At 47.3% G+C, this 23,695-nt stretch overlaps 1 protein-coding gene across 1 annotated transcript in view; it reads right to left on the minus strand.

The window, feature by feature from the left end:
- trioa (trio Rho guanine nucleotide exchange factor a) overlaps positions 1-23,695 on the minus strand; it is an 80,405-nt gene that overhangs the window by 28,342 nt on the left and 28,368 nt on the right. The window contains 14 exon segments of the mRNA XM_042077655.1: positions 518-632; positions 919-1,068; positions 1,439-1,630; positions 3,276-3,395; positions 4,200-4,366; positions 6,527-6,722; positions 9,254-9,428; positions 12,664-12,833; positions 14,465-14,656; positions 15,115-15,237; positions 17,657-17,887; positions 18,533-18,664; positions 20,033-20,224; positions 23,032-23,154. Of these exon segments, the coding sequence (XP_041933589.1) occupies positions 518-632; positions 919-1,068; positions 1,439-1,630; positions 3,276-3,395; positions 4,200-4,366; positions 6,527-6,722; positions 9,254-9,428; positions 12,664-12,833; positions 14,465-14,656; positions 15,115-15,237; positions 17,657-17,887; positions 18,533-18,664; positions 20,033-20,224; positions 23,032-23,154 (2,278 nt within the window).

The following is a 23,695-nucleotide window of genomic DNA, read 5'->3' on the forward strand; positions in this document are numbered from 1 at the left end:
GAGCAGTCCAAACGTGGGGGAGGCAGAGAGAAGGCAGGGCAACCCCGTCCCTGGAGGCCATCTCAGCTGTATGAGGCGGCGGTGATTGGGGGGGGGGGGGGGATGATGGGTCAAAAAGATGAGGTCTCAATGTTGTACCTCTGCTAGGTCGCCTCTCCTGTCCTAGTTTGTAAGAGCCATTTAATTTTGGAGAAATGTTCACATCAATGGCTCATTAACAGCACTCATGGGTGCCTCATAATAGCATAATAGTAAGTGGCTTTGTAAGTCAAAACAGGGTGGCCTCAATGAAACAGCACTTGGGGCTGAGGGAGCGCTCACTAGGAGCAACACAATAGACGGAGTGCAGATGTCCGAGGTTATGGAGCGGATGCTGAGGGGGTAGGGGACATGTCTGTACTGTATACACATGCATTTGTGTGCAAGTGGAGTGGGATTCACTTTGGACTTTCTGTTCACATGCTTTGCGGTGTGTGTGGGGGTGTGTGTGCGTGCGTGCGTGCGTGGCGATACTCACTTTTGACCTGCTGCTCGGGCGCTTTGACGTGACTCAGCAGGCCCGGCATGTTGACACTGTTCCTGTGCATGTACTTGAGGAACACGTCCGCGTTACGTCTGGCCAGTGTGCACGCCTGGGAGAACAACAAACCGGTCAGTTTCACTCAGGTGTACATTGTTGGTTTGCAACAATTAATCGATTCATTGATTAGTTGAGAAGTATCAAATTAAATCAGCTATTTTGGTAATTGGTTAATCTGAAAATTTTCAGATTAACCAATTTACTGATCGCAGTTTCTTACATTTTTATATTTTCAGCTTTAACTCACTTCTCTATGATGGTAAACTAAATGTGGAGTGTGGACAAAAAAAAAAAATGAGGATTTGCTGTTGACACTTGACAAGATTGTTGTTGTTTACCTTGAGGAAGGCCTCCTTCTGCTCCAGGTGTTTGCTGATCATGGGGGTGACGTGGTCCGTCTCACAGTTGGGCCCCAGCTTGTCGGCACCGCCGCACCAGTCCTCCTCACGCTTGTACTCCTGCTCCAGACTCTCCAGCACACTGCACACCTACACACACACACACACACACAGGTACAGGCTCAGCAAAATATTTTACTCCACCAGAACATTCTCAGACATTACTCAACCCGTGATAATCTGCTCCATTACAACAATAGTGATAATTCATGACTTCTTCACAAATAAACAAACAAGAAAGCAAAAAAAAACACCACTGAAATCCCCACATTAACCCTTCTCATAGCAACCCACCATGGGGACTACATATCCCATCATGCTATGCCCCGTCACTAACCTGTTTATAATCCCACCACACCCAACTCCCCCTACTGTGTCTCGCCTCCATCTCCATGGCAACAGACTCGTTCACCCCCCCCCCCCCCCCCCCCCCCCCGCCTCCTTTCCCTCTCTCCCTCACCTGCTCGGAGGTCTTGTAGAAGGCCACAGAGGCGTTGACCAGTTTGAGGCGGTCCTCCATCTTGAGCATGAGCTGCTGCCAGTGTGAGGCCACGTTCTCGGCGCAGTCGCGGATCATGTCCATGTCGTAGTGGTTGGCCTGCAGCAGCGCCTCCGCCTTCTGCTGCACCTGCAGCGCACTCTGGTGCGTCTTCTGCAGGACAGAGAGAGAGAGAGAGAGAGAAAGAAAGAGATAGGTGACCATCATTAGACAAAGAGAATCAAAGGAAGAAAGGAAGAAGGATGGAGTGGAGGATGAAGAAAAGAAAGATGCTCAGAGAAGAACAAGCAAAAGAAGAGAAGGAGGGGGTTGGGGGGGGGGGGAGAAGGAAAGGGGTTAGAGTGAAGGAGGGGAGGACGATGAAGGAGGACGAGTAAGACATGGGTAATCAGAGAAGAAGAAGAGGAAGAGGATGATGGGATAGAGGAAGGAAAGGGGGTTGATGGAAGGGAGTGAAAGAGAACAGCATACTGTATTTAGAGCCTGACAAAAGTCTCCAACACAAAGGGAGTCTCAGAGGAGGAAAGGGGAGATACTGACAATAACTGGATCACAGCGACACGTCAGGGGACTTATCGGTACTAAAGACTGACTAAAAGATAGAGAGATTGATGGAGGGAGAGAAAGACTAACAGCACTATAAAAAGAACAAAAGTGCAACCGAGAAAAAGAGAGAGAGCAGAGAGAGCACACAACTTTCACAACAAGCCGATCTATGAGATAAAGAGAAGAAGCCCTTTATTCACGTGTGAACCTGCCTCTGAGACTCTTTGTCTGGATGGGTACAGTCCCACTGATTCATTCACACTGGCCAATCTAACGTGCTCGCCATCTCAATGGGGCTCTGATCGCTGCTGGCAGTCTACTCTGGTACCGTGGGGTGAACGGGGCCTTTCAGCAGCACTCAGGAGCCGCTCACGAGGGCGACACCTTTGTCTGGCTCTCTTAAAGTGGGTCCAGAGTGGATGGAGAAAAAAGGCCTGCTGTCCACCAGCTGTGGCCTGTGGGAACTGAGTGAAAGGAACAAGGATGTCTATACGTCTTGTGTATTTTCTTTTATGTGGCTAATCTGTAAAATGTATTATTATTTATTATGTATTAAAATGTATTATTATTTATTATTATTATTATTATTATTATTAATCATAATAATAATAATAATAATAATAATAATATTTTGGTCTTGGTTTAGAGAGTACCTGATTTTGCAAGGGGCTCCCATAGGAACGATGATCCTAAGAATGGTGTGAATGCTTCTATTTGGGGCCCAATTGCTATCATGATTGTGCATGTGGGAGATTATGTAGTGCTTGACCTGAATGGGTGTACAGTACACATTGCTTAAGGTGAACTGAGAGGTATGTTTGTGTTTGGTGTGTGTGTGCGAGGGAGGGATAGTGTGTGTGTGTGTGTGTGTGTGTGTGTGTGTGTGTGTGTGTGTGAGGCAGGGATAGTGTGTGTGAGGGAGGGATAGTGTGTGTATGAGCTGTCTGTCAACAATGGTTCCTCAAAAACCCAGGCATGTGACCTATCCTGAGTAAGTTTGGCAAAACAAAAAAAAAAAAAAAAAAACTTTCCGAAGTAACCAGAAACTTCTGGGGAGGAAGAGGAAAGCAAAAACAGCAGAAGTAAAGACGGCGCTGTGCACATTAACAACAAGGAAGAGAGTGCAGAGACAGGAGGAAAAAGGGCAGAGCACAGACAAAACAGAGCAGGAAGAGCGAAAGAGAGAACAAACACTGAGGAGGAACCGCTGAGGAGAACAGGAGGAGGAGCGGAGGATGGATGGCGCGCTCACCTCGATGGCGTGCTGGAACTGCTCGTGCTCTCGCTGCAGCTGCTCGGCCTCCTGCAGAGAGCTCGCCGTGATGAGTCCCGCGTTCAGCATCGACTCGCCGTTCCTAATCCAGCCCAGGACCTGACACACACACACACACACACACACACACACACGATTGTTAGTGTGGACCTTTAAGTCCTCACGTATTGAGGTGCTGTTGCAGAGGCCCTGCTCAGGGCGGTGTTTCTGTGCGAGGTGCTTAATTAGCCTGAGCCAGTGGCTGGCCTCTGGCTCTCCCCACAGAAACAAAAGGAGACTCATCAGCAGGGCTCTGGGCCATCTCAGAGGTATGTGTGTGTGTGTGTGTGTGTGTGTGTGTGTGTGTGTGTGTGTGTGTGTGTGTGTGTGTGTGTGTCACACGTGTTTTTAAAGCCTGCATCGCATGTGTCTGGATGTGGGTTTCTGCTTCACCTTGAGCCTGCATATGGTGTGGCTGCATCTAGCTAAAAGGGCTGCTTGTATCTACGTGTTCATGTAGAAAAGTTACATGTTTGTTTACACAGGTGCGTGGTGGTGGTAGGTGCATGTTTTTAATCTAGGTGCGTTTGCACTTTCCTGCTTGATTTCAGTCTGCAGGTGGCTGAACTGCACACACTGCTTAAGGTGACAACTGTGCTGTTCTAAGGACAGGGGACAGGGTGCTGTTGTGTGGGTGTGTGTGTGTTTGTGTGTGAGCATGTGTGTGAGTGCATGTATGTCTTTACAGGTTTGATCCCAGCCTGCAGGTGGCGTAGTTGCACACACTGGTGTCAGCAGGGCTGCTCTAAGGTGTGTGTGTGTGTGTGTGTGTGTGTGTGTGTGTACACATGTGTGCCTGTAGGAGGTATACTGTAGGTACACACACTGCTGATAGCAGTGAAGTTTGTGCGTGCGTGCGTTTACCTGTTTGACCTCGGCCTGTAGGTGGCGTAGTTGCACACACTGCTCCAGGTGTCGGCGGTGCTGCTCGGCCGCCACGTCCAGCTCCTGCTGCTTCTCGTGCAGGAACTCCAGCAGGTCCTGCACACGTGTGGCCATGTCCACATCACGGTCACACAACAACTCCACTCCTACAGAGAGAGAGAGAGAGAGAGAGAGAGAGAGAGAGAGAGAGAGAGAGAGAGAGAGAGAGAGAGAGAGAAAGAGAAAGAGACATAAACATACAGATGAGAACCAACATTATGAGCAGATAAGAAGCAAGAGGAACATGGGGGGAGGGGGGGTGACAATGGGAAAACAGACAGAAGGAGAGGTGGAGGGAAAGGGGGATCACAGTGCGGGAACGAAGAGAAAGAAAACAAGACCGAGAGAGAGAGAGAGCGAGAGCTCTCCTTTAGGAAGCTGTCAGCACATTCTCATAGCCAGCCTCGGCCAACACATACAAATGGCTTGGGCGGCTCGGTTACGTGATCAAACTGTCGACCATGTCATACTAATTTCCCTCTTCCACTCTCTCCACCGCCATTTTCTCACACACACACACACACTCATTCCGCAAGCGACACGTGCCAACAGATGGATCTGACAAACACATGGAATCGGTTCCATTTTTCCCCTTTTTTCTGTTCTTTCCTCCCTCTTCTGTTCATCCCATCACTCCATCTGCACGGATGCTGTGTGTGTGTGTGTGTGTGTGTGTGTGTGTATATATAAAGCCTGTCTGCAGGACCAGCAGAGGTATTACAGGTTACAGATTATAATCTAGGTGGGCACGTGCACAGAAGCAGAAGGAGCGTGAGAAAACAAGTGTGTATAGGGTACATGTGTGTGTGTGGATGACGAGTGTGTATAGGGTACATGTGTGTGTGTGGATGTGTGGATGACGAGTGTGTATACAGTACTGTACATGTGTGTGTGTGGATGACGAGTGTGTATAGGTTACATGTGTGTGTGTGGATGACGAGTGTGTATACAGTACTGTACATGTGTGTGTGTGGATGACGAGTGTGTATAGGTTACATGTGTGTGTGTGGATGACGAGTGTGTATAGGTTACATGTGTGTGTGTGGATGACGAGTGTGTATACAGTACTGTACATGTGTGTGTGTGGATGACGAATTTGTATAGGGTACATGTGTGTGTGGATGACGAGTGTGTATAGGGTACATGTGTGTGTGGATGTGAGGGTGTATAGGGTACATGTGTGTGTGGATGACGAGTGTGTATAGGGTACATGTGTGTGTGGATGACGAGTGTGTATAGGGTACATGTATGTGTGGATGTGAGGGTGTATAGGGTACATGTGTGTGTGGATGACGAGTGTGTATAGGGTACATGTGTGTGTGTGGATATGAGGGTGTTTGTTAAAAAGCGAATACTACCGATGAAATAGCAAGGGCAATGTGTAGGCTGAGAGTGAGCGTATAAGTGTGTCTATGTAAGAGTGGGTGTGTGTGTGTGTGTGTGTGTGTGTGTGGGGGGGGGGGGGGGGGTTGTACAGGTTTGTAGGGGAGCGGATTATGCGTTGCCAATCCCCTATCTGCTGTGGAGGCACTAAACCCTTCGCCTTCCTCCTGTCACCTTTACACCACTCACTGCTGACAGCCACTTTACACCTCATCTCTCTACCTCCGCACACACGCACTGAAAGATTGACATTGAATGCGATCATGCACCGACCTGCGCGCACACACACACACACACACACACGCACGCACGCGTACACACACACACACACACTTCAGAATCACATCTTCCATATCCACGTCCTTGTAGCTCTCTGCTAGGACCCCCCACCCGTGTCCCCAGCCCCCTGCGCTCACGTGTGGCCTGGAGTGGCTCCACACTGCCCCTGGGTGCTCCTAGCTAATGACCCTCCCAGCGGACAGGGCTGCTGGGCCTGGATGAATTATGCATGCTGATGGAGGAGGGCCATCAGGGTGCTGCTGGAGAGGTAAGGCCGGAGGACTGGAGGGATCAAGAGGCCCCGAGTGCCTGTCCTGGGGGTAAATGTGCCTAACCTGAGGCTGTCGTGATATGGTAAGGACTGGTGTGAGTGTGTGTGTGTGTGTGTGTTTGTACACACATAAAACAATAGGAAAGTGCTCATTATCATGTAGCAGTCCTCACCAACAGGCTATAAATGAGAATAATTGTGGAAGAATAAGTGTGTGAATTCAATAGTATAATACAACTGCTTAAAACACAAGCGTGTGTGTCTGTGTGTGTGTGTGTGTGTCTGTGTGTGTGTGTGTGTGTCTGTGTGTTTGTGTGTGTGTGTGGCCACTCACCGGAGGCCTGCACCTCGTTGACGTACTGCAGCAGCTCCTGGCCCTGGTGGATGACGTCGAAGGTCAGGTTGTTCATGGTCAGGGCCTTGTCGGCGTGGTGCTGGAGCCGCTGCTCTGCCAGCGTCAGGTCCTCCGTGTCGAAGTCGCTCATCTGCTGCGACAGCTCCTCGTTCCACGACTCCAGGTCCGAGATGATCTACAGCGGACAGAACCGACAGGGACGTTAAACAACACACGCACACACACACACACATAGTAATCTACACAGATAGGACCGACAGGGACATTAAACAACAAACACACACACACTAATCTACAGCGGACAGAAACAACAGGGACGTTAACACACACACACACACACACACACAGTAATCTACGCAGATAGGACCGATAGGGACATTAAACAGCAGCCCACCACAATATCAACATTGACCACCACACAATGATTTTTTATGTTGTACTAATTTATATGGGATGAAATCCTTTCTTTTTATCTCTCTCTCGCTAATTAAGTTATGTCCAAGCATATAAGAAGCAGTATCCCTATGCTTACATTAGAATATTGTTGGGTTGTCGAGGTTAGCACACTATAACGTTACAGCTACTTGTCAATGTCGACTTGTCGTGCAAGGCAAGTATAACTATAGGCTATTAATTTTATTGACTCCGACACAGAATGTTTGCTCAACACCCCGCCCCCACCCCTTCACCTACCACCACAAATACAATTCAATTCTGTGGGAAACACTGCACACACACACACACTAATCTACAGCAGACAGAACCGACAGGGACGTTAAACTACACACACACTATGGTTCAAAATGATCTACAGTACAGCACAGTGAACCAGCAGGCGGTTAACCTCACACACACACAAACACTACATCACATTTTCAATCATACACATGCAACTCGTTGTCTTTTCAAACACACACACACACACACACAAACTACTACAGTATATATTTTTAATCATATAATATAAACACCACACACACTTCACTTCACTTTCAATCACACACAATCACAAATCTTGATGCAAATTCTCAAAGAAACACTAGGGCATAACTAAGAGTACTAATTACATGGGTGCACACACACACATACTTAATTGCTAGGTTTCATTTGACGTACAGATATAGAAAGCAATCACCACTCATCATGGTCTGACTGACACATTCACAATCTAAGTGAACACACACACATACCCACTCCCACACACACACTCATTCCAGTTTGGTGTAGTTTTAGTCATCATAGAACAGGTGCAAACAAAACCACACTCAAGAAATCAAAATCACACAACCAACACAGAAACAACCACATACTGGCTCTCTCTCACACACGCAAATTCGCTTTTCCAATCTTCACGTCTGTCTTGATCTATGGGATATGGAGAGTGGTCAGAGCGCACCCATCACCCCCCCCCCCCCCCCCAAAACACACGCACACACACAGCATGTATGCCCTTCTATCTGTAGTCTCTGGTAGGATTTACTGTTGACAGCACTGAGGAGTGACGCCAATTCCAATCTCAAGTGCCTCCATGCGCGCACACACACACACACACACACAGCTCATCGCTTTGAGACACACACAGAGGCCGACAGCTGCGCCCTGGCCTACTTGTCTCTGTGTGAGAGTGGGCACGACCCAAACTTGACCTCTTCACTCTTAAGTGCAGTGTGTGTGTGTGTGTGTGTGTGTGTGTGTGTGTGTTAGGGTGCTTGTGTGTGTGTGTGTGTATTGCAGTAGCTGAGCGCTCATCACTAGAGGGACAACTCCCTCCATCTCTGCCTGGGAGGCACTTGGCACGCTCACCGCTGTCTCACCACACACACCACAGCGGGGGGACACTCCCCCAAAGAAGAAAGAGCACAGCACAACACACACACACACACACACACACACACACACACACCACAGCAGGGGGACACTCCCCAAAGAAGAAAAAGCTGGCTTTTCCTTTTCTTTTTTTTAATCATGCCAACATCATCACATGTATCTACAGTACACCCCCTTAAGGCCTATTCACACCAAGAACGATAACGATAATGATAACTATATCCATAACGATAAAAGCGTTTACACTGAACAACGATAAACAAAGTCTCTCCTTGTGTTAATGAATGTGACCGCTAAAATTCGATGGGTTCTGATTGGCTATTAGCATTTTATCGTTGTGAAAATCGCTCTGAAAGTGATACCCAACGATATCGTTCTTCATGTTGTTATCGTTATAGTTTATGTGTGAACGTCGTCATTCATATTAACAAGAACGATATTTATTTATAGTTATCCTTCTTGGTGTGAATGGGCCTTAAGTGACATTCCTAGAGAGAAACAGGCAGTCAAACTGGGTGTGTGTGTGTGTGTGTGTGTGTGTGTGTGTGTGTGTGTGTGTGTGTGTGTGTGTGTGTGTGTGTGTGTGTGTGTGTCGTATGTGCATCATTTTTGGATTTTGTGCATATGGCTAACTAGTATAAGTGGGATGTGAGAGCTATATTTGTGCATATGGCTAACTAGTATAAGTGGGATGTGAGAGCTATATAGTCACTCCTGTTTGGACTCTGAATGTGTAATACGTGTGTGTGTGTGTGTGTGTGTGTGTGTGTGTGTGTGTGTGTGTGTGTGGAATAAAAGGTTTTAAATGCTTGTGTGTTTGTCACATGACATCTGTGTTTCTACCAGTGTTATGTGTGTGTGTGTTTCAGTGGCACTCACGTCGATGGCATCGCGCTCAAAGATGCGCAGCTGCAGGAAGAGCTCCAGCTTGATCTTCCTCTCCTGGAAGATCTCCTCCATCTGGGACTGCGCCTCATCCAGCTGCTGCAGCACGCTCTCGATGTGGTTGATGGAGCTGTTGTGAGGGGTCTTGTTACTGGAGATGGCAGAGTCCCTGCACACACAAACACACAGAGAGGAAAAACATTAGAGAGGGGGGATAGAGAAAGAGAGAGTGAAAGAGAAGAGAGAGCCATACAGAGAGAGAGAGAGAGAGAGAGGTATGTTTTTCCTCACTTTGTTGCCATGACTTTGATGGGTTTCCAAAAAAAAAAAAAGAACGCACTGATAGTAAAATCTCCTTTTGCCAACATATGCATCCGAGTATCAGCTGGCTTTTGGAAGGAGAGAGAGAATGATGTGGGAGTAATGGAGACCAAATGGTGTGAATATGAGAAAGACAAAGAAAGAAAAGAGAGGAAGGAAGAAAGAAAGAAAGAAAGAAAGACAAAGAACGACTCAAAGACAAATGGTTAGTTTGGATACGAGAGAGACACAGACAGATTAGGAAAATAAACTGAGTATGAGTGATAGAGGACAGAAAGAACAACAGAGTAGTGAGGGACAGGGGGAGAGGGGGAGAGGGGGGGGGGAGAGAGAGAGAGAGAGAGAGAGAGAGAGAGAGAGAGAGAGGGGAAGAGAGAGAGAGAGGGAGAGAGAGAGAGAGCGAGAGAGGAGACAGAATGTGCAATAGCCCAGTAAAATGAGCTATAATTGAATTTTTAAAACTGTAATCCTTCACTCAAACAATTGCTCCTAATCATAATATTGGCCCGTTCGGCGGCTGTGTCACAGCAGGGTTGAAATGGCTTTTTTTCCCCTCTCCTTTTCTTTTCCCAGCCGTAACACGCTCTGTAATTACCCCAAATTGCCGCCGCACTCGTCGTAGCCACACACTCCATTACTCAGACCAGACCATGTGTGTGTGTGTGTGTGTGTGTGTGTGTGTGTGTGTGTGTGTGTGTGTGTGTGTGTGTGTGTGTGTGAGAGATGTTCTGTGTTCAAATGGAATTCCCCATTGTGGAGAGAGCTACTGACACTTGGGCTGGGTTTATGGTCTGACGATTTGTGGTCGCTGTTGACTTGCGACCGGGTCGGGTTTTTAACAGTTCGAATGAGCGATGGAGATTCCAGTATGGCGTGAATGACTGAGTGCAACATCGTTGAGACCAGAATGATGTACAGCTTTAAAACCCATCACTAATTCAAAGGCATACCTCTGACATATCCTATTAAAATAAAAGCCACTTTTAAGTTGTTTACGACAAAAAAAAACGGCACCTCTTTAGATTTATACAACTAAATACACCACCTCATAGAAATGTCAGAAAATCTGTGTTCTACATTGACACTCGTTGGGTAGGAGTGTCTTAAACTAGCTCCAAAAAGCTTTTGCATGTTAGTGTTTAATTTTACAACGTGTCTAAAAATATTTTAACTATTTAGCCTTGAATCTGAGAAACAGTGATGCAGTGCCAACACTCCCAAGCCATCGTTAACACCAGTCTATTTTAGTACGAGTGTGTATGGGGAGCTGGGCAACTTGTCAGGGAGGGTAGCAGCATGTGTGTGTGTGTGTGTGTGTGTGTGTGTGTGTGTGTGAGTGAGTGAGTGTGTGTGTGTGTGTGTGTGGGGGTCTAATTAGCTGGTGTGTTGTGGGAGATGGATTATGTAATGCAGAGCTGGTGGAGAGATGCTCTGGGAGTGAGAGAGGGATGGAGGGATGGAGGGAGAGAGAGGGATGGAGAGAGAGAACAACCAGGAGAGAGCATCTCCCGGTCTCCATCACTTCTATAAAAAGAGCTGTGAAAAATCAAACTGAGTTTAACCACAAATCTCTCTCTCTCTCTCTGCCACACACACACACACACACACACATGCGCACACACACATGCGCACGCACACACACACACACGCACGCACGCACGCGCTATGTTTCTTCACTTCTCTGTCCATCTGTCAATCTCACTCTTGCTTGCACACACATGCTGCCTGCCTCTCCCTCTCCCTCTCTTTTGTTTTCTTCTTTCTCTCCCTCTCTCCTTCTCTCTTTCTTCTTTCTCTCCCTCTCTCCTTCTCTCTTTCTTCTTTCTCTCCCTCTCTCCTTCTCTCTTTCTTCTTTCTCTCACTCTCTGAGTGAGCTGGCCACTGGGACTCCATCTGTCACCTGTGCGGAGCCTGCCGCCTTCTCATGCTCCACCACCCCCTGGGGTTTCCAAAATCACCACCACCACCAGCACCACGCATCCTCCACCTCTCAGCTACAGTAGCTGTCAGTGGAAGGCCAGGCCAGGGGAAGGGATTATGCATAGAGAGACACAGATACAGTGGCAGTATGAGTCACGCCAACATGTTCCTGGACTGCACACAGGCCTCCACTGGTGTGTGTGTGTGTGTGTAAGAGTGCAAAAGAGTGAGAGAGAGAGAGAAAGAGAGAGAGAGAGAGAGAGAGAAAGAGAGAGAGACTGTTAAATGAACTAGTTTAAAAGGACCTGGAAAGCTGGTGGTGCAGGGGCTGTGAAGCCTGCAATGTGCATGCTGGTGGGAAGAGAGAGTGGGTCTGCCTGCGCGCACACACACACACACACACACACACACACAGATTATGTAAGTGGAAAGGGCCTGAAGTTGCTCAGTGCAACTGGATTTCAAACTGTTGCTGTGTGCGTGTCTGTGTGCATGTGTGTGTTTGGGAGCGAGGAACATGAAAGTGAGCCGTGGATAATTGGAAAAAGCTGGAGTAAAAGCAGAAGAGACTTGAGACACTGAAACGGCGGTGTGTGTGTCTGTGCCTTTCAGTGCACATACCGATTTCTGCGTGTGTGTGATGGCAGAAAGCAGAGATCAAAGTGACCATAATAGCTAAGCTCCAGGCCAGGCCATGTGTGAGTGTGTGTGTGTGTGCGCATGTGGGTATGTTTGCATGGAAGATATGTGTGAGAAAGTGCTTGTGGCAGCAGAGACTTGCACACACACACAAACACACACTTCAGCTGCTCAGAGAAGTCCTTAGGCCCAATCCTATTTCTCATTCTTACTCTTTCCCCTTCCCTTAACCCTTGTCCCTCGAAACAGAGTGGCAAGACATAGGTGAGAATATTCCCCTTGGAAATGAGACACCACTAGCCTTCATTCGTCCCTCCTGGGTCGGGATGAATGAAACAGGCGTGGGGGACCTGTGTGTGAGTGTGTGTGTGTGTGTTCATGAACTTCAGTGTGTTATGAGCTACACGTCTTGAGAAGAACTCTCCACACAGAATTCAATGACTGCATGCCTCCGTGCATGCATGTGTGTGAGTTCATACATGTATGTGAGTGAGTGTGTGTGTGAGTGAGTGTGTTTTGCCTACCTCAGCTGCTGGATGAGGTCCTGTCCCTCCGTGATGACGTTGACGGTGACCTGCAGCGTAGTCTGCTGCTGCTGGCCGAAGCGCTTGATCAGGTCCTGCACGGCCTCCACCGACTCGGCGTACACGTCGTCCAACAGCTCCTTCTGTAGCTCCTCCAGCCACGTCCACAGCTGCATCCGCAAACACACACACACACACATGATTACAGCGGGTTCCAGAACGAACCAGCAAACTAACTGACTGATTTCGCAAAGACACGATTTCTATCAAAATGACCTGTACCTGTAGGAGAACCTATTACACTAAGTGACCAAAATCAGTGGTAATTAACGGTCAAATATGACCTTTTAAAAAAAAAAAAAAAAAAAAAAAAAAACCCTGACTGAGGATGTTTGTGTGCATGATCTTCTCCTTATTAAAAGTAGTAGACGTCCAACAATCCAACCTGCACTTCAGCTGCCCAGGTGTGTGCTGCCGCCTCTCTGTAATCCCCAAAGCCCTCTCCTCCTGGTCGCCCTCCGTCATGTTTCATCCTCTCATATCCACAGCAGCAGAGAAGACCAGACGCCGCGAGGCTCAGTATCGTGTGGAGAAAGGGCGTCTGACGCATCCCATAGTCCTAGTCAGATTCTTATTACCCCCCCCCACCCTCCCATCCAGCCCCCTCCATTCTCACGGCCGGCCGCACAGCTGCGGAGCACAGGAGTCTGCGCTTAGCTCTGATCCAGGAGACTGACTCTTGACACAGAATCTTTTTCAGGTTCCAGGCTCCCGTCTTGCTGGACCAAATCCCCCCCATCTGTCCCCCCCAAAGAGCACTTAGCACCCATCCACAGCTGTGCGACGGAGATGACGCCACTGGCGGCTCATCCAGGCAAGGGGGGAAAAAAAAAACGACAACTGGCAAACGCATCCCCCTTTTCTTCTATTTGCACTCCTTGGTCTACTGATCTGGGAACAGGTTTTAACAGGATTTGATTTAAGGATCAAACTCACTGCCATCGTCCCTTTCCTTGCTTTAAATCACCCAAGCGTCACACTCCAAATGTGACCCAAATGCATTTCAGCTCATCACAACAGCAGCTTATCTGCAGATCACAGTTGGATCCATACGCACAACTATTAAAATTCACATCCGCCTAATTCTCTACAGCCCAATAGTCGCGTTTATAGCTGAAGTGCAGCATCTATACACTCTCAGCTGACCTAGGAACAGTTTGGCCCATTCATAATTCCCTCTAAACCACAGGCAATGGCCCCAAGATGCCCCTCTAATAGCTGTTGCTTCTCTTAAAATTGGTATCTCGAAATTATTAACTATTCTCCTTTACTGTAATTCCCCAACTATTAGACACGGCTTATACGGTACATTGATTTTGCACAATTTCTTCAGCTATGAGGTTAATACACGGGGGCAGTTAATATGGTATTGATATGGATTTGTTTATTTTAACTTGTATAAAACACTGTCCTGCGGCTTATACACAATGCGGCTAATACACAGGAAATTACTGTATAGCTGCAGTTTGCCATATTCAACCTATAGGAAGAATTGGCGGTGGCTTTAATCAGAGATTTGTAATTTGCAGCATTCATCAGAGATTTATGCATACACTGGATGTGTGTGTGTGTGTGTGTGTGTGTGTATGTGTGTGTGTGTGTGTGTGTGTGAGTGAGAGAGAGAGAGTGTGTATGTGAGAGTGTGTGTGTATCCATCTCCAGGCCCATGGCACTCATGGCGGAGAGAGTGTGTGTGGGTGTGTGTGTGTGTGCGTGTGTGCGTGCGTGCGACTGTGCTCACCTCTTTGACGTGTGTGTGGAAGGCGACGGACATGTCGAGCAAGACCTTGCGCTGCTCCACGCGCCGCACAAAGTCCTGGATGCGGTCCTCCAGCTGGTGGGCGGCCTGGTAGATCTCCTCCGGGTCGCACTCGCCCGTCTGGGCCAGCTGCTCCGCCGCCTCCAGCAGCTTATCCGCGTTAGTGTACGTGTTCTGCAGCACATCAACATTACACACACACAGTTGAGCTAGAGGGCTAACACACATCAATAAAAAACACAAATACACACACACAGTTCTAAAGCGTTACGATTTGCAATAAAGAGCATTTGTTGTTAAATCAATTGAGAATGCAAATAGAATCAAATACATGGATCCTTACACCAGCAGTTTTAGAGATGGAGTTTTGGCAATAATGAAGCACCACAGAATAATAGAAGGGTCCTCAGAACATCCCACTAGTAAGCCTTTTTGTTTCTGTGCAAAAAAGTAAGCCTTTTTGTTTCTGTGTGTGTTTGCAAATAAACCTCTCGGGATATCTCCTACGGGTCTTATTTAAAAACAGGACACGGGAAAGAGTGCTGTGAGCATCACACACACACACACACACACAAACGTAAACAGACATAAACAGACACACACACACACACGTAGGCAGGAAAGACGTGTACCTGAGCCACTTCCTCAAAGTCCTCGTGGCGTTTCTGGAGGGCTCGGGCTCGGTGCAGTGACTTCCCCACGCCTGTGTGCTTACTGAGGAACGCCTCGCCATGGTTCTCGATCCAGTCTAGCACCTACACACACACACATACACAATCATTATTTCAATACAAATATATCTCTTTTGAAAGAAAGAGTCTGTGATCTCACATCAGTTATGCCTAGAGAATTGTGAAAAGATTCAGTGTTTTTGTGTGTGTTTTTTGTTGTGTGTACATTTGCCAATTTGTTTGTTTTACAATCACATCCATGCACACTTGATAATGACGTAACCATTCTGTTGTTCCATCAGTATGTGATGGGGGTTCTTTCTTTGCGAGGAGCAGAATGGCTGAGCAGACTGAGTGTGTGTGCTTGTGTGCTTTCAGAGGCCTCAGAGCTGCTGTCCCTCTCCCATCTGCATGAAGTTTCAGCCAGCACTGCCACAACCACCCACCACCCACTCACTCACTCCCCCTCATCTCCTCACGTCTCCCCCTCATCTCCTCACGTCTCCCCCTCATCTCCTCACGTCTCCCCCTCATCTCCTCACGTCTCCCTCTTCTCCTCACGTCTCCCCCTCTTCTCCTCACGTCTCCCTCATCTCCTCACGTCTCCCCCTCATCTCCTCACGTCTCCCTCTTCTCCTGTCGCAGTCCTTCACACGCTCCTCCCTCCCTTTCTCTCTCTTGCTTCAGTGCGCAGTACATCCTTCTCTTGATTGAGAATTACTGTTGGGCTTTTTTTCCCTTGTTTGCTCTTAATTGCCTATTGTCGTCCTGTCTTTGTGTGTGTGTGTGAATTTCAGTGTGTAATGAGCTACATACTGTATCTGCTCTTAACTGCCTCTTGTCTTTCTGTGTGTGTGTGTGTGTGTGTGTGTGTGTGAATTTCAATGTGTAATGAGCTACATACTGTATTTGCTCTTAACTGCCTCTTGTCTTTCTGTGTGTGTGTGTATGTGTGTGTGAATTTCAATGTGTAATGAGCTACATACTGTATCTGCTCTTAACTGCCTCTTGTCTTTGTGTGTGTGTGTGTGTGTGTGTGTGTGTGTGTCTTGTCTTTCTGATGCCCCCACTTTCCTTCGCCATCACCACACTTCCTTCCCAACTTCCACCATCCCTTCTTTATGCATCCCTCCTTCTGCCTGCTCGCTGTCCCTGTGTGTCTCTTTTCTTCCTCTCTCTTTCTCTCATGTCCCTCTCTCCCATCTTTCTCTCTCTCTTTCTTCTGTCTCCCTTTTTCTTCACTTTGCCCACTTCTTGAGGAATACCCTCCACCTGGAAACAGGTTGCCATGGAAACTGGAAACTGACTTGCAAAAGGGAACCAGCAGTGCTGCGAGCAGAAACTCTTCTTTTTTTCTGTACAGCACAGCAAAACCAGGTGTGAGAGAGAGAGAAAGAAAGAAAGAAAGAAAGAAAGAAAGAAAGAAAGAAAGAAACAGAGAAAGAGAAAGAGAAAGAGAAAGAAAGAAAAAGAAAGAAAAAGAAAGAAAGAGAGAGAAAAAAAGAAAGAAAGAAAGAAAGAAAGAAAGAAAGAAAGAAAGAAAGAAAGAGAGAAAGAAAGAAAGAAAGAAAGAAAGAAAGAGAGAGAGCAAGAAGGAGAGAGAGGACTGAGAGAAAATGAGGGCGAATGAGAGAAGACATGGAATAATAAACAGGACAGGAGGGAGGGATTTGACTAATTCACTAATTGCACGCCGCTATTTGGGCTTTGTGAGAACACAAACTTAACCTAATCCTGTTGAAGCGGGGCCAAACACACACACAGTTTCATTTTTAACCCCCTGAAGGGAGGGCAAGCCTCCCAGTAATTAGACACTTAGTTAAAGCCTTCCAAAATGCACTTCTGGAGTCCTCTGGAAAGGGGCAGGGCTCCCCACTCTCTCTCCCCTAAAGCTTCAGCAAACATACTGCGGCAATCAGAGTTTGTGCCCTCTCTCTCTCTGTGTGTGTGTGTGTGTGTGTGTGTGTGTGTGTGTGTGTGTGTGTGTGTGTGTGTGTGTGTTTGAATGAGTACGAGTGTGGAGCGGCTGTGGGTAGGTGTTTTTACCTGGTGAACATTCTTCTCACACAAAATGCTGCAGGCTGTGTGTGTGTGTGTGTGTGTGTGTGTGTAAGAGACAGAGAATCAGACAGACAGTTGGATATCCTGCTCCACTACACAGCTGTGGACAACAGTTTCCAGAGGCCCTGCAGGGAGTGTTTAAGTTTGGGAGTTTGAGTGAGTGTGTGCCTTCCCTCCTGACCGTCCCTCTGGAAAATAGATCACTTCTGTCACAGGGACAAAAAACTGTATGTGTATGTCTGCATATCACTATGCACCCTGAATTCACTTTTGCCTGTGTGTGTGTGTGTGTGTGTGTTTGCCTCATCCATGTCTTGTGGGAACACACACACAACTGCAGGCATTGATCCAAGTGGAGCTTTTGTGTGTGTGTGTATATCTATCTGTGTCCATCCTAAGAGTGAGAGCAAAGTGTTACGTGATCGTGTGTGTGTGTGTTCACCTGCTGCACGTCCTGTTGGAACACACACAGCTGCAGGCGCTGGTGAAGGCGGACCTTGCGGTGCTGCCAGATGTTCTCCAGCTGCCGCTGGTGGTGCAGCACCTCGTGGATCACGTCCAGCACGTGGTGCACCGCCTTCGAGTAGTTGGCCGAGGCCGTCAGCGAATCAGCACTGCCGGGGGTCAGGGGTCTCTGCAGCTTGTCCAACAGGGCTTTTCCGTCTTGACTCACCTGTGGAAAAGAAAGGCAGAGCAAAGCACACAAGGAATGAGATTAGGGAGTTTGGGCGATACTTTCAGTGTGTGTTTATATGTGTGAGTTGGCATGTTTGTTTGTTTGTTTATTTTTATATATATATATATATATATATATATATATATATATATATATATATATATATATATATATATGTGTGTGTGTGTGTGTGTGTGTGTGTGTGTGTGTGTGTGTGTGTGTGTGTGTGTGTGTGTGTGTGTGTGTGTGTGTGTGTGTGTGTGTGTGTGGTTGTAGGGATGCAGATAGAGTGTGCTTGTTTCAAAATCTCAGGTGTAATTAGTGGAAATGATGGTTGTTGCTAAGGGTAATTGGTGATGATGTAGTTGATGATATGGTGTGTGCGTGCTGCTTTGTATCAGGTCGAGCCTACACAGTAAGGTGATAATAGTCTCTTTGTGCTTTGTTTCTTTATCCACACACACACGCGCACACACACTGATTTTCACCCACACATACAATCTCTGAATGCTATGATGCTTGCATAAGACCCGAGCACACACACAAATATGTGGGACAGATGTGATATTCTCAAGTTTACGCCAATTAAAAGAGGATGGTTTGCCTCAATCACACAGACAGACAGACAGACACACACGTTACCTCTGAGTATGCTGCAGTGATGTGTTCGTAAAGACCCTGGTGGTGGTGGATGGCGTCCTCGAGGTCCTGTAGCTCTGAGGGCAGCTCCATCTCTCCACAGGCCTTACACCACGAGTCCACATTACTCATGTACTGTAGACACACACACACACATATTCACACACGACAAAAATAAGTAGCTGTAGCTTCAAATGCACAAACTTGGTCTCAGCAGTGTGCACGAAAGTACAGTACATAAAAATACCCTTCTCACAGAGTCAGTGTCTGAAAAGCACCACAGCATGAACACACATCCTAACAAGATGACATGGCCTCTGATTAGACATGCGGGGATTCCTCTGTTTAGACACGCGGGGAAATGTGGATAGCGGGAATAGATAAAAGAACATTCCAAATCTCAAGTCACGGTAGCGAGCAGAATGATATATATTCACAAAGACAATCATATCAAAGGCAGTGGAGGCCTGTCAGTCAGTCAATCTTTGATCTGGCGCTCTCTTATCTTCAAAACCAAGCTTCGTGTCCCCAACATACATGCTGCAGAGGGCGGGAGGCTCACCTTCCGGAAGATTCCAGCTAACGGAATAATGTACATACTCACAGAGTGTGAGAGTAAAGTGAGCGGGAGTCTGTGAATGTGTAAAAGTGAGTTGCAGTGTCTGTCTGTCTGTGTGTGTGTGTATGTATGCGTGTGTGGTGGGAGGGTGATATTCTGGGTTTTGTATTGTGTACAGTCATGTCAGGTCACTGATACTGATCCATGTGACAACTGGGAGATCTGAACAGAACTACCAGGGGAAAAACACCTGTGTGGAAACACCCAGTGGGGAAAGCCCTCCGACACAGGGAACGTATGCCATTCAGGAAAACGCAGAGGCAGAGGCAGAGAGAGAGAGAGAGAGGGGCAGAGAGAGAGAGAGAGAGAGAGAGAGAGAGAGAGAGAGAGAGAGAGAGAGAGAGAGAGAGAATGGGGTGGAGGCAAGAGAGAGAAGGGGGTAGAGAGGCAAGAGAAAAAGAGAGAGGGGTAGAACCCAGCCCGTTTGGCTGCAACAGGGCATGTTTACTCTGGTCTGCTCTGTGGTGCAGCTGCAGTGCGCTCATTAAAAAACAAAGCGAGGCAGAAGAGTGAAGCAGTTTCTTTACTTTGCTGACCTTACGTCAGCCTGTTAGAAAGGATTGAGCCAAATTATTAGGCTTGTTGTTTGTTGGCCAGATTTTCCACAAAAATATGCATTTATATTTAATGAAAGGACACAAAATACACTAGAATACATTTTAACGTCAACTTCCTCAAAGGCCATTAACTTCATCAGATCATGAACTTTAGTTTAACATTTGCAATTAGATGACCGAGGCCAAAGTTACGTAAACTAATGTATCCCATTAAGCTCCTCTGACTACAACACTGCCTCCTCCTCCTCCTCCTCCTCACTCCATCCCATCCACCCGGCCTCAGAGGTCCATCCCTGGCCACCCCGCATGCCCCAGTCTCCCACTGACCTGGTCACACTTCTGGTGGAAGGAGGCGGACATCTCGAGCAGGGTGCTGCGCTCGTCCAGCGCGGCGGCGAAGGCCTTCCACTCCTGCTCCAGCTGGCCTGAGATCTGCTTGATCTGCTGCGAGGCGTAGTGGCCCGACTCCAGCAGCCGGTTGCCCACCGACATGATGCGGTTGATGTTCACATACACATTCTGTACATGGGAGAGAGAGAGGAGGGGACGTGTGTGTTAATCGGACACTACAGATCTTTAATAATGGGGGATCATTGTAAAGTAGAGAGTGCATAATATTCTGCAAACATGACTGTATATATGCAATATGTATGTGGCATTCTGCTGCTGTGACTCTTGTATGATGTTCTGATGATGCAACTCTTGTTTGACAGATGGCATCTGATTTTTGTGGCTGTTGGCTGTCATATGACATTCTGCTGATGTGACTTTTGCATGATGCTCTGATGATGCGACTCATATGACAGGTCCCATGTGATATGGCAGTGATGTGATGCCCGAGTGACGCATGACACAGGTAGGTGTGTGTGTGTGTGTGTGTGTGTGTGTGTGTGTGTGTGTGAGCCCTCCTAGCCAGGGCTTTACGTGTGTGTGTGTGTGTGTGGGCGGCAGGAGCCCGTGGCGGATTTACACAGCCACGAGCCGCAAAGCGCTGCGACAGCTCGCGAGCCGATCGCCTCTCTTCTCTCGCCACCCCTAACTGAGAGGGGGATAAACCAGCACAGCTGGTGTGCGGAGAGAGATAAGCCAACTCCTCCCCTCCCTCCAGCGTTCCCTCTCTATCGCCTGCTCGGACTCATTTGCTCACTCTATCCCTTCCTCCATCCCTCTCTCTCTCACTCGTTTCCTCTTTGTCAAATTTCAAGCCTTCCACCCCCTTTAAGTCGATAGCCAACAGGAACCAATCAATAGAGAACGGTGTTGTAATGAGACACTTAAGAAAAGGAGCATCCACCATACTCTACAACACACACACACAAACACACACACAAACACAAACACCACACACACACAAGCCAGCTGTGCACTGTACTTCTGGTGAATTTAGGGTATTTATCATCCAGGCTACAAGTGTTGCTCACCAAAAATGAAGTGTCTGGTGACAGAATAGCACCTTTGGGCTTTCATTCGCTGATGACAAAGCGGCTCAGAATAGAACAAGTCAATTCTATGCCAACTCTACTTCTTAGATTAGTGAACTAGTTCAAGCCTTATTGGCAACGGAAGTTGGACAGAACAGTCATGACGAGCACTTTTCACTCTACTTTGTGATCGTAACATTAGCGTACAAATGACCTTTAATTAAGTCAATTTGCCTTTAGCCACTGGGTTCACTGGACAGCTGACTGGAAATCTGATAAGCTCATCTTCACAAGAGAAGTAGAAAACCGTCCGATTTTCAAACAAAGCACCGAAAGGTTAAAAAGAAAACCAAACTGACATATATGCAGTCTATCCTCTTACTTTACACAAACACGTGAACGGATTGGGACAAGAAGGCTTTAAGGAAAGATCCGGAAGGTTGGCAGAGGCTTCGTGGCAGCTAAAGCTAATGCATTTGGACTCCATCCTGGATGGTGGACTACTTCTGACCTCCAGAAAGAAGGACAGCGCTGACAGGAACACTGCTCGGCACCATGGCATGGCAAGAGCCAAACGTGTCCTCAAGGGGGGGGAGAGAGAGTGGAGATGTCATGAATCCCACCCACAACATGTCAAATGGTATTTCCCTTTCAACTACAAAAATAGAAGTGGGATGGAGGAGTGGTCTATGAATCAAGTGAATAACTTTAATTAGACACAATAAATAATAAAAGATGTCTTTGTTGTTGGTGAGATCACTGTTTATTGACACAGGAACCAGGCGTTTTCAATTCTTAACAATGCCTCAAAATAGCTTGTTAGCAAGAGCGATTAATGTAAATGAATCGTTTCCCTCCCTTTGATGGTGTTTTCTGCAAATGGTACAGCAAAGGAATAAATAAAGACACAACAGAAGACATCAAAAATAAGCTATAAATAAAAACTGAAGATATGTGAGTGGGTAATGCTTTGAAGGAGGAGGAATGAGATAGAGAGAGAGAGAAAGAGAGAGCAAGAGAGAGAGACTGTGTGAAGGATTAAATGGAAGACCAAAACCAAGAGAGAGATGTAGAGAGAAGGACGGTTTATATGTTGCCTAAAACGGCTCGGCACACCCTCTGTGAAAGAGTGCCTGCGTAAATGTACAGTATGCTGTTACAACTACAACTAAGCTACTACTAGGCTGCTACTACTACTACTACATGGGTGATGTGGAGGGGCTTCCCCTTCTGATACCAGGGGCTTCCCCTTCCGATACCCCCTGGGCGATGGCAGCTAGGCTACATGCCCCCATAATTGTACCGCTTTTACACAGGGCAGAGCAACACTCCTGGGTCTTGGGCATGTGTACAGTGGGGACATACTGTAGCAGTGAATGAAGCTCGCCAAGACACCCAGTTTGGAGCTACTCCCCAAAGCAGTGAGCTTTAACAAGCTGGAGACGAGCAATGAATACTGAACTATATTAATGTTGCAGTGTGTACGCCAGGCTGTGATGAGAGTAGGAGCGAATGAGACATTGAAACTGCATTGCCACTGTGTAAATGAATTTTGGTGTGAGTGCAGTAAGGTACCAAGGGTGGGTGTCTGATTCAATCCAGCAAGATACAGTAGTATTACTGAATATGCCCAACATGTAAAATTCTATTATAATGCATACATGTGGACCATTTCAGGATTAAGACGTGATCCTGAACTTGTTTCTATGCACATATATACCGGTAAACATAATGTCTTACTGTACCAGTTTTGACAAAGTGGATTTTCTACATCTTACAATGCAATGTGTGTGTGTGTCTGTGTGTGTGTGTGTGTGTGTGTGTGTGTGTGTGTGTGTGTGTGTGTGTGTGTGTGTGTGTGTGTGTGTGTGTGTGTGTGTGTGTGTGTACACATGTGTCTCTTACCATGCAGTTCATGGCGAAGTGGTTGTGCTGCGTCTGGAGCTCCATGGCGTGGGCGTGGTTGTTGCCAATCTCGGTGTAGCCCGCCAGGAACAGGCCTTTGTTGTGCATGATCCAGTCAAACATCTGCAGCACGGAAGAGCAGCACCCAGTTAGAGACATAAATATAGATATCGATATAGAAATATGGGACAACCTGCTGGAGGCTACTGCGCATGTTTCATGGGGACTCAGTGGCAATTACGGAATGTGTGTGTGTGTGTGTGTGTGTGTGCGCAGATGAACTCCAGGGACTGTGTAGAGAGCCACAATGCCTAATTGGGCATGTGCAATGTATGTCAGAGAGTAAATGAATGTGTCTGTATACAGTAAATATATGTGCATGCATATCTAAGTATGTGTGAGTAAATGGTGTGGGTGTGTGTGTGTGTGTGTGTGTGTGTGTGTGTGAGTGTGAGTGTGAGTGTGAGAGAGAATGCATGCACAGGATAAGATATAATACTGGTAAAAATAGCACAGCTGAAGAATGACCTGATTCTCCCAAGGCGAGAACCACTGCTGGTGTCCTAGCAACATCCAAATGTGGCTGCCGTGGCGGCGGCGTGTGTGCGGATTGCTCCGCCACGCTTGTGCTCGCTGGCAAGGAGCAATCAACGCCGCCAGCCAG

Source organism: Alosa sapidissima, chromosome 21, assembly GCF_018492685.1.
Source record: "Alosa sapidissima isolate fAloSap1 chromosome 21, fAloSap1.pri, whole genome shotgun sequence".
Taxonomy (NCBI): domain Eukaryota; kingdom Metazoa; phylum Chordata; class Actinopteri; order Clupeiformes; family Clupeidae; genus Alosa; species Alosa sapidissima.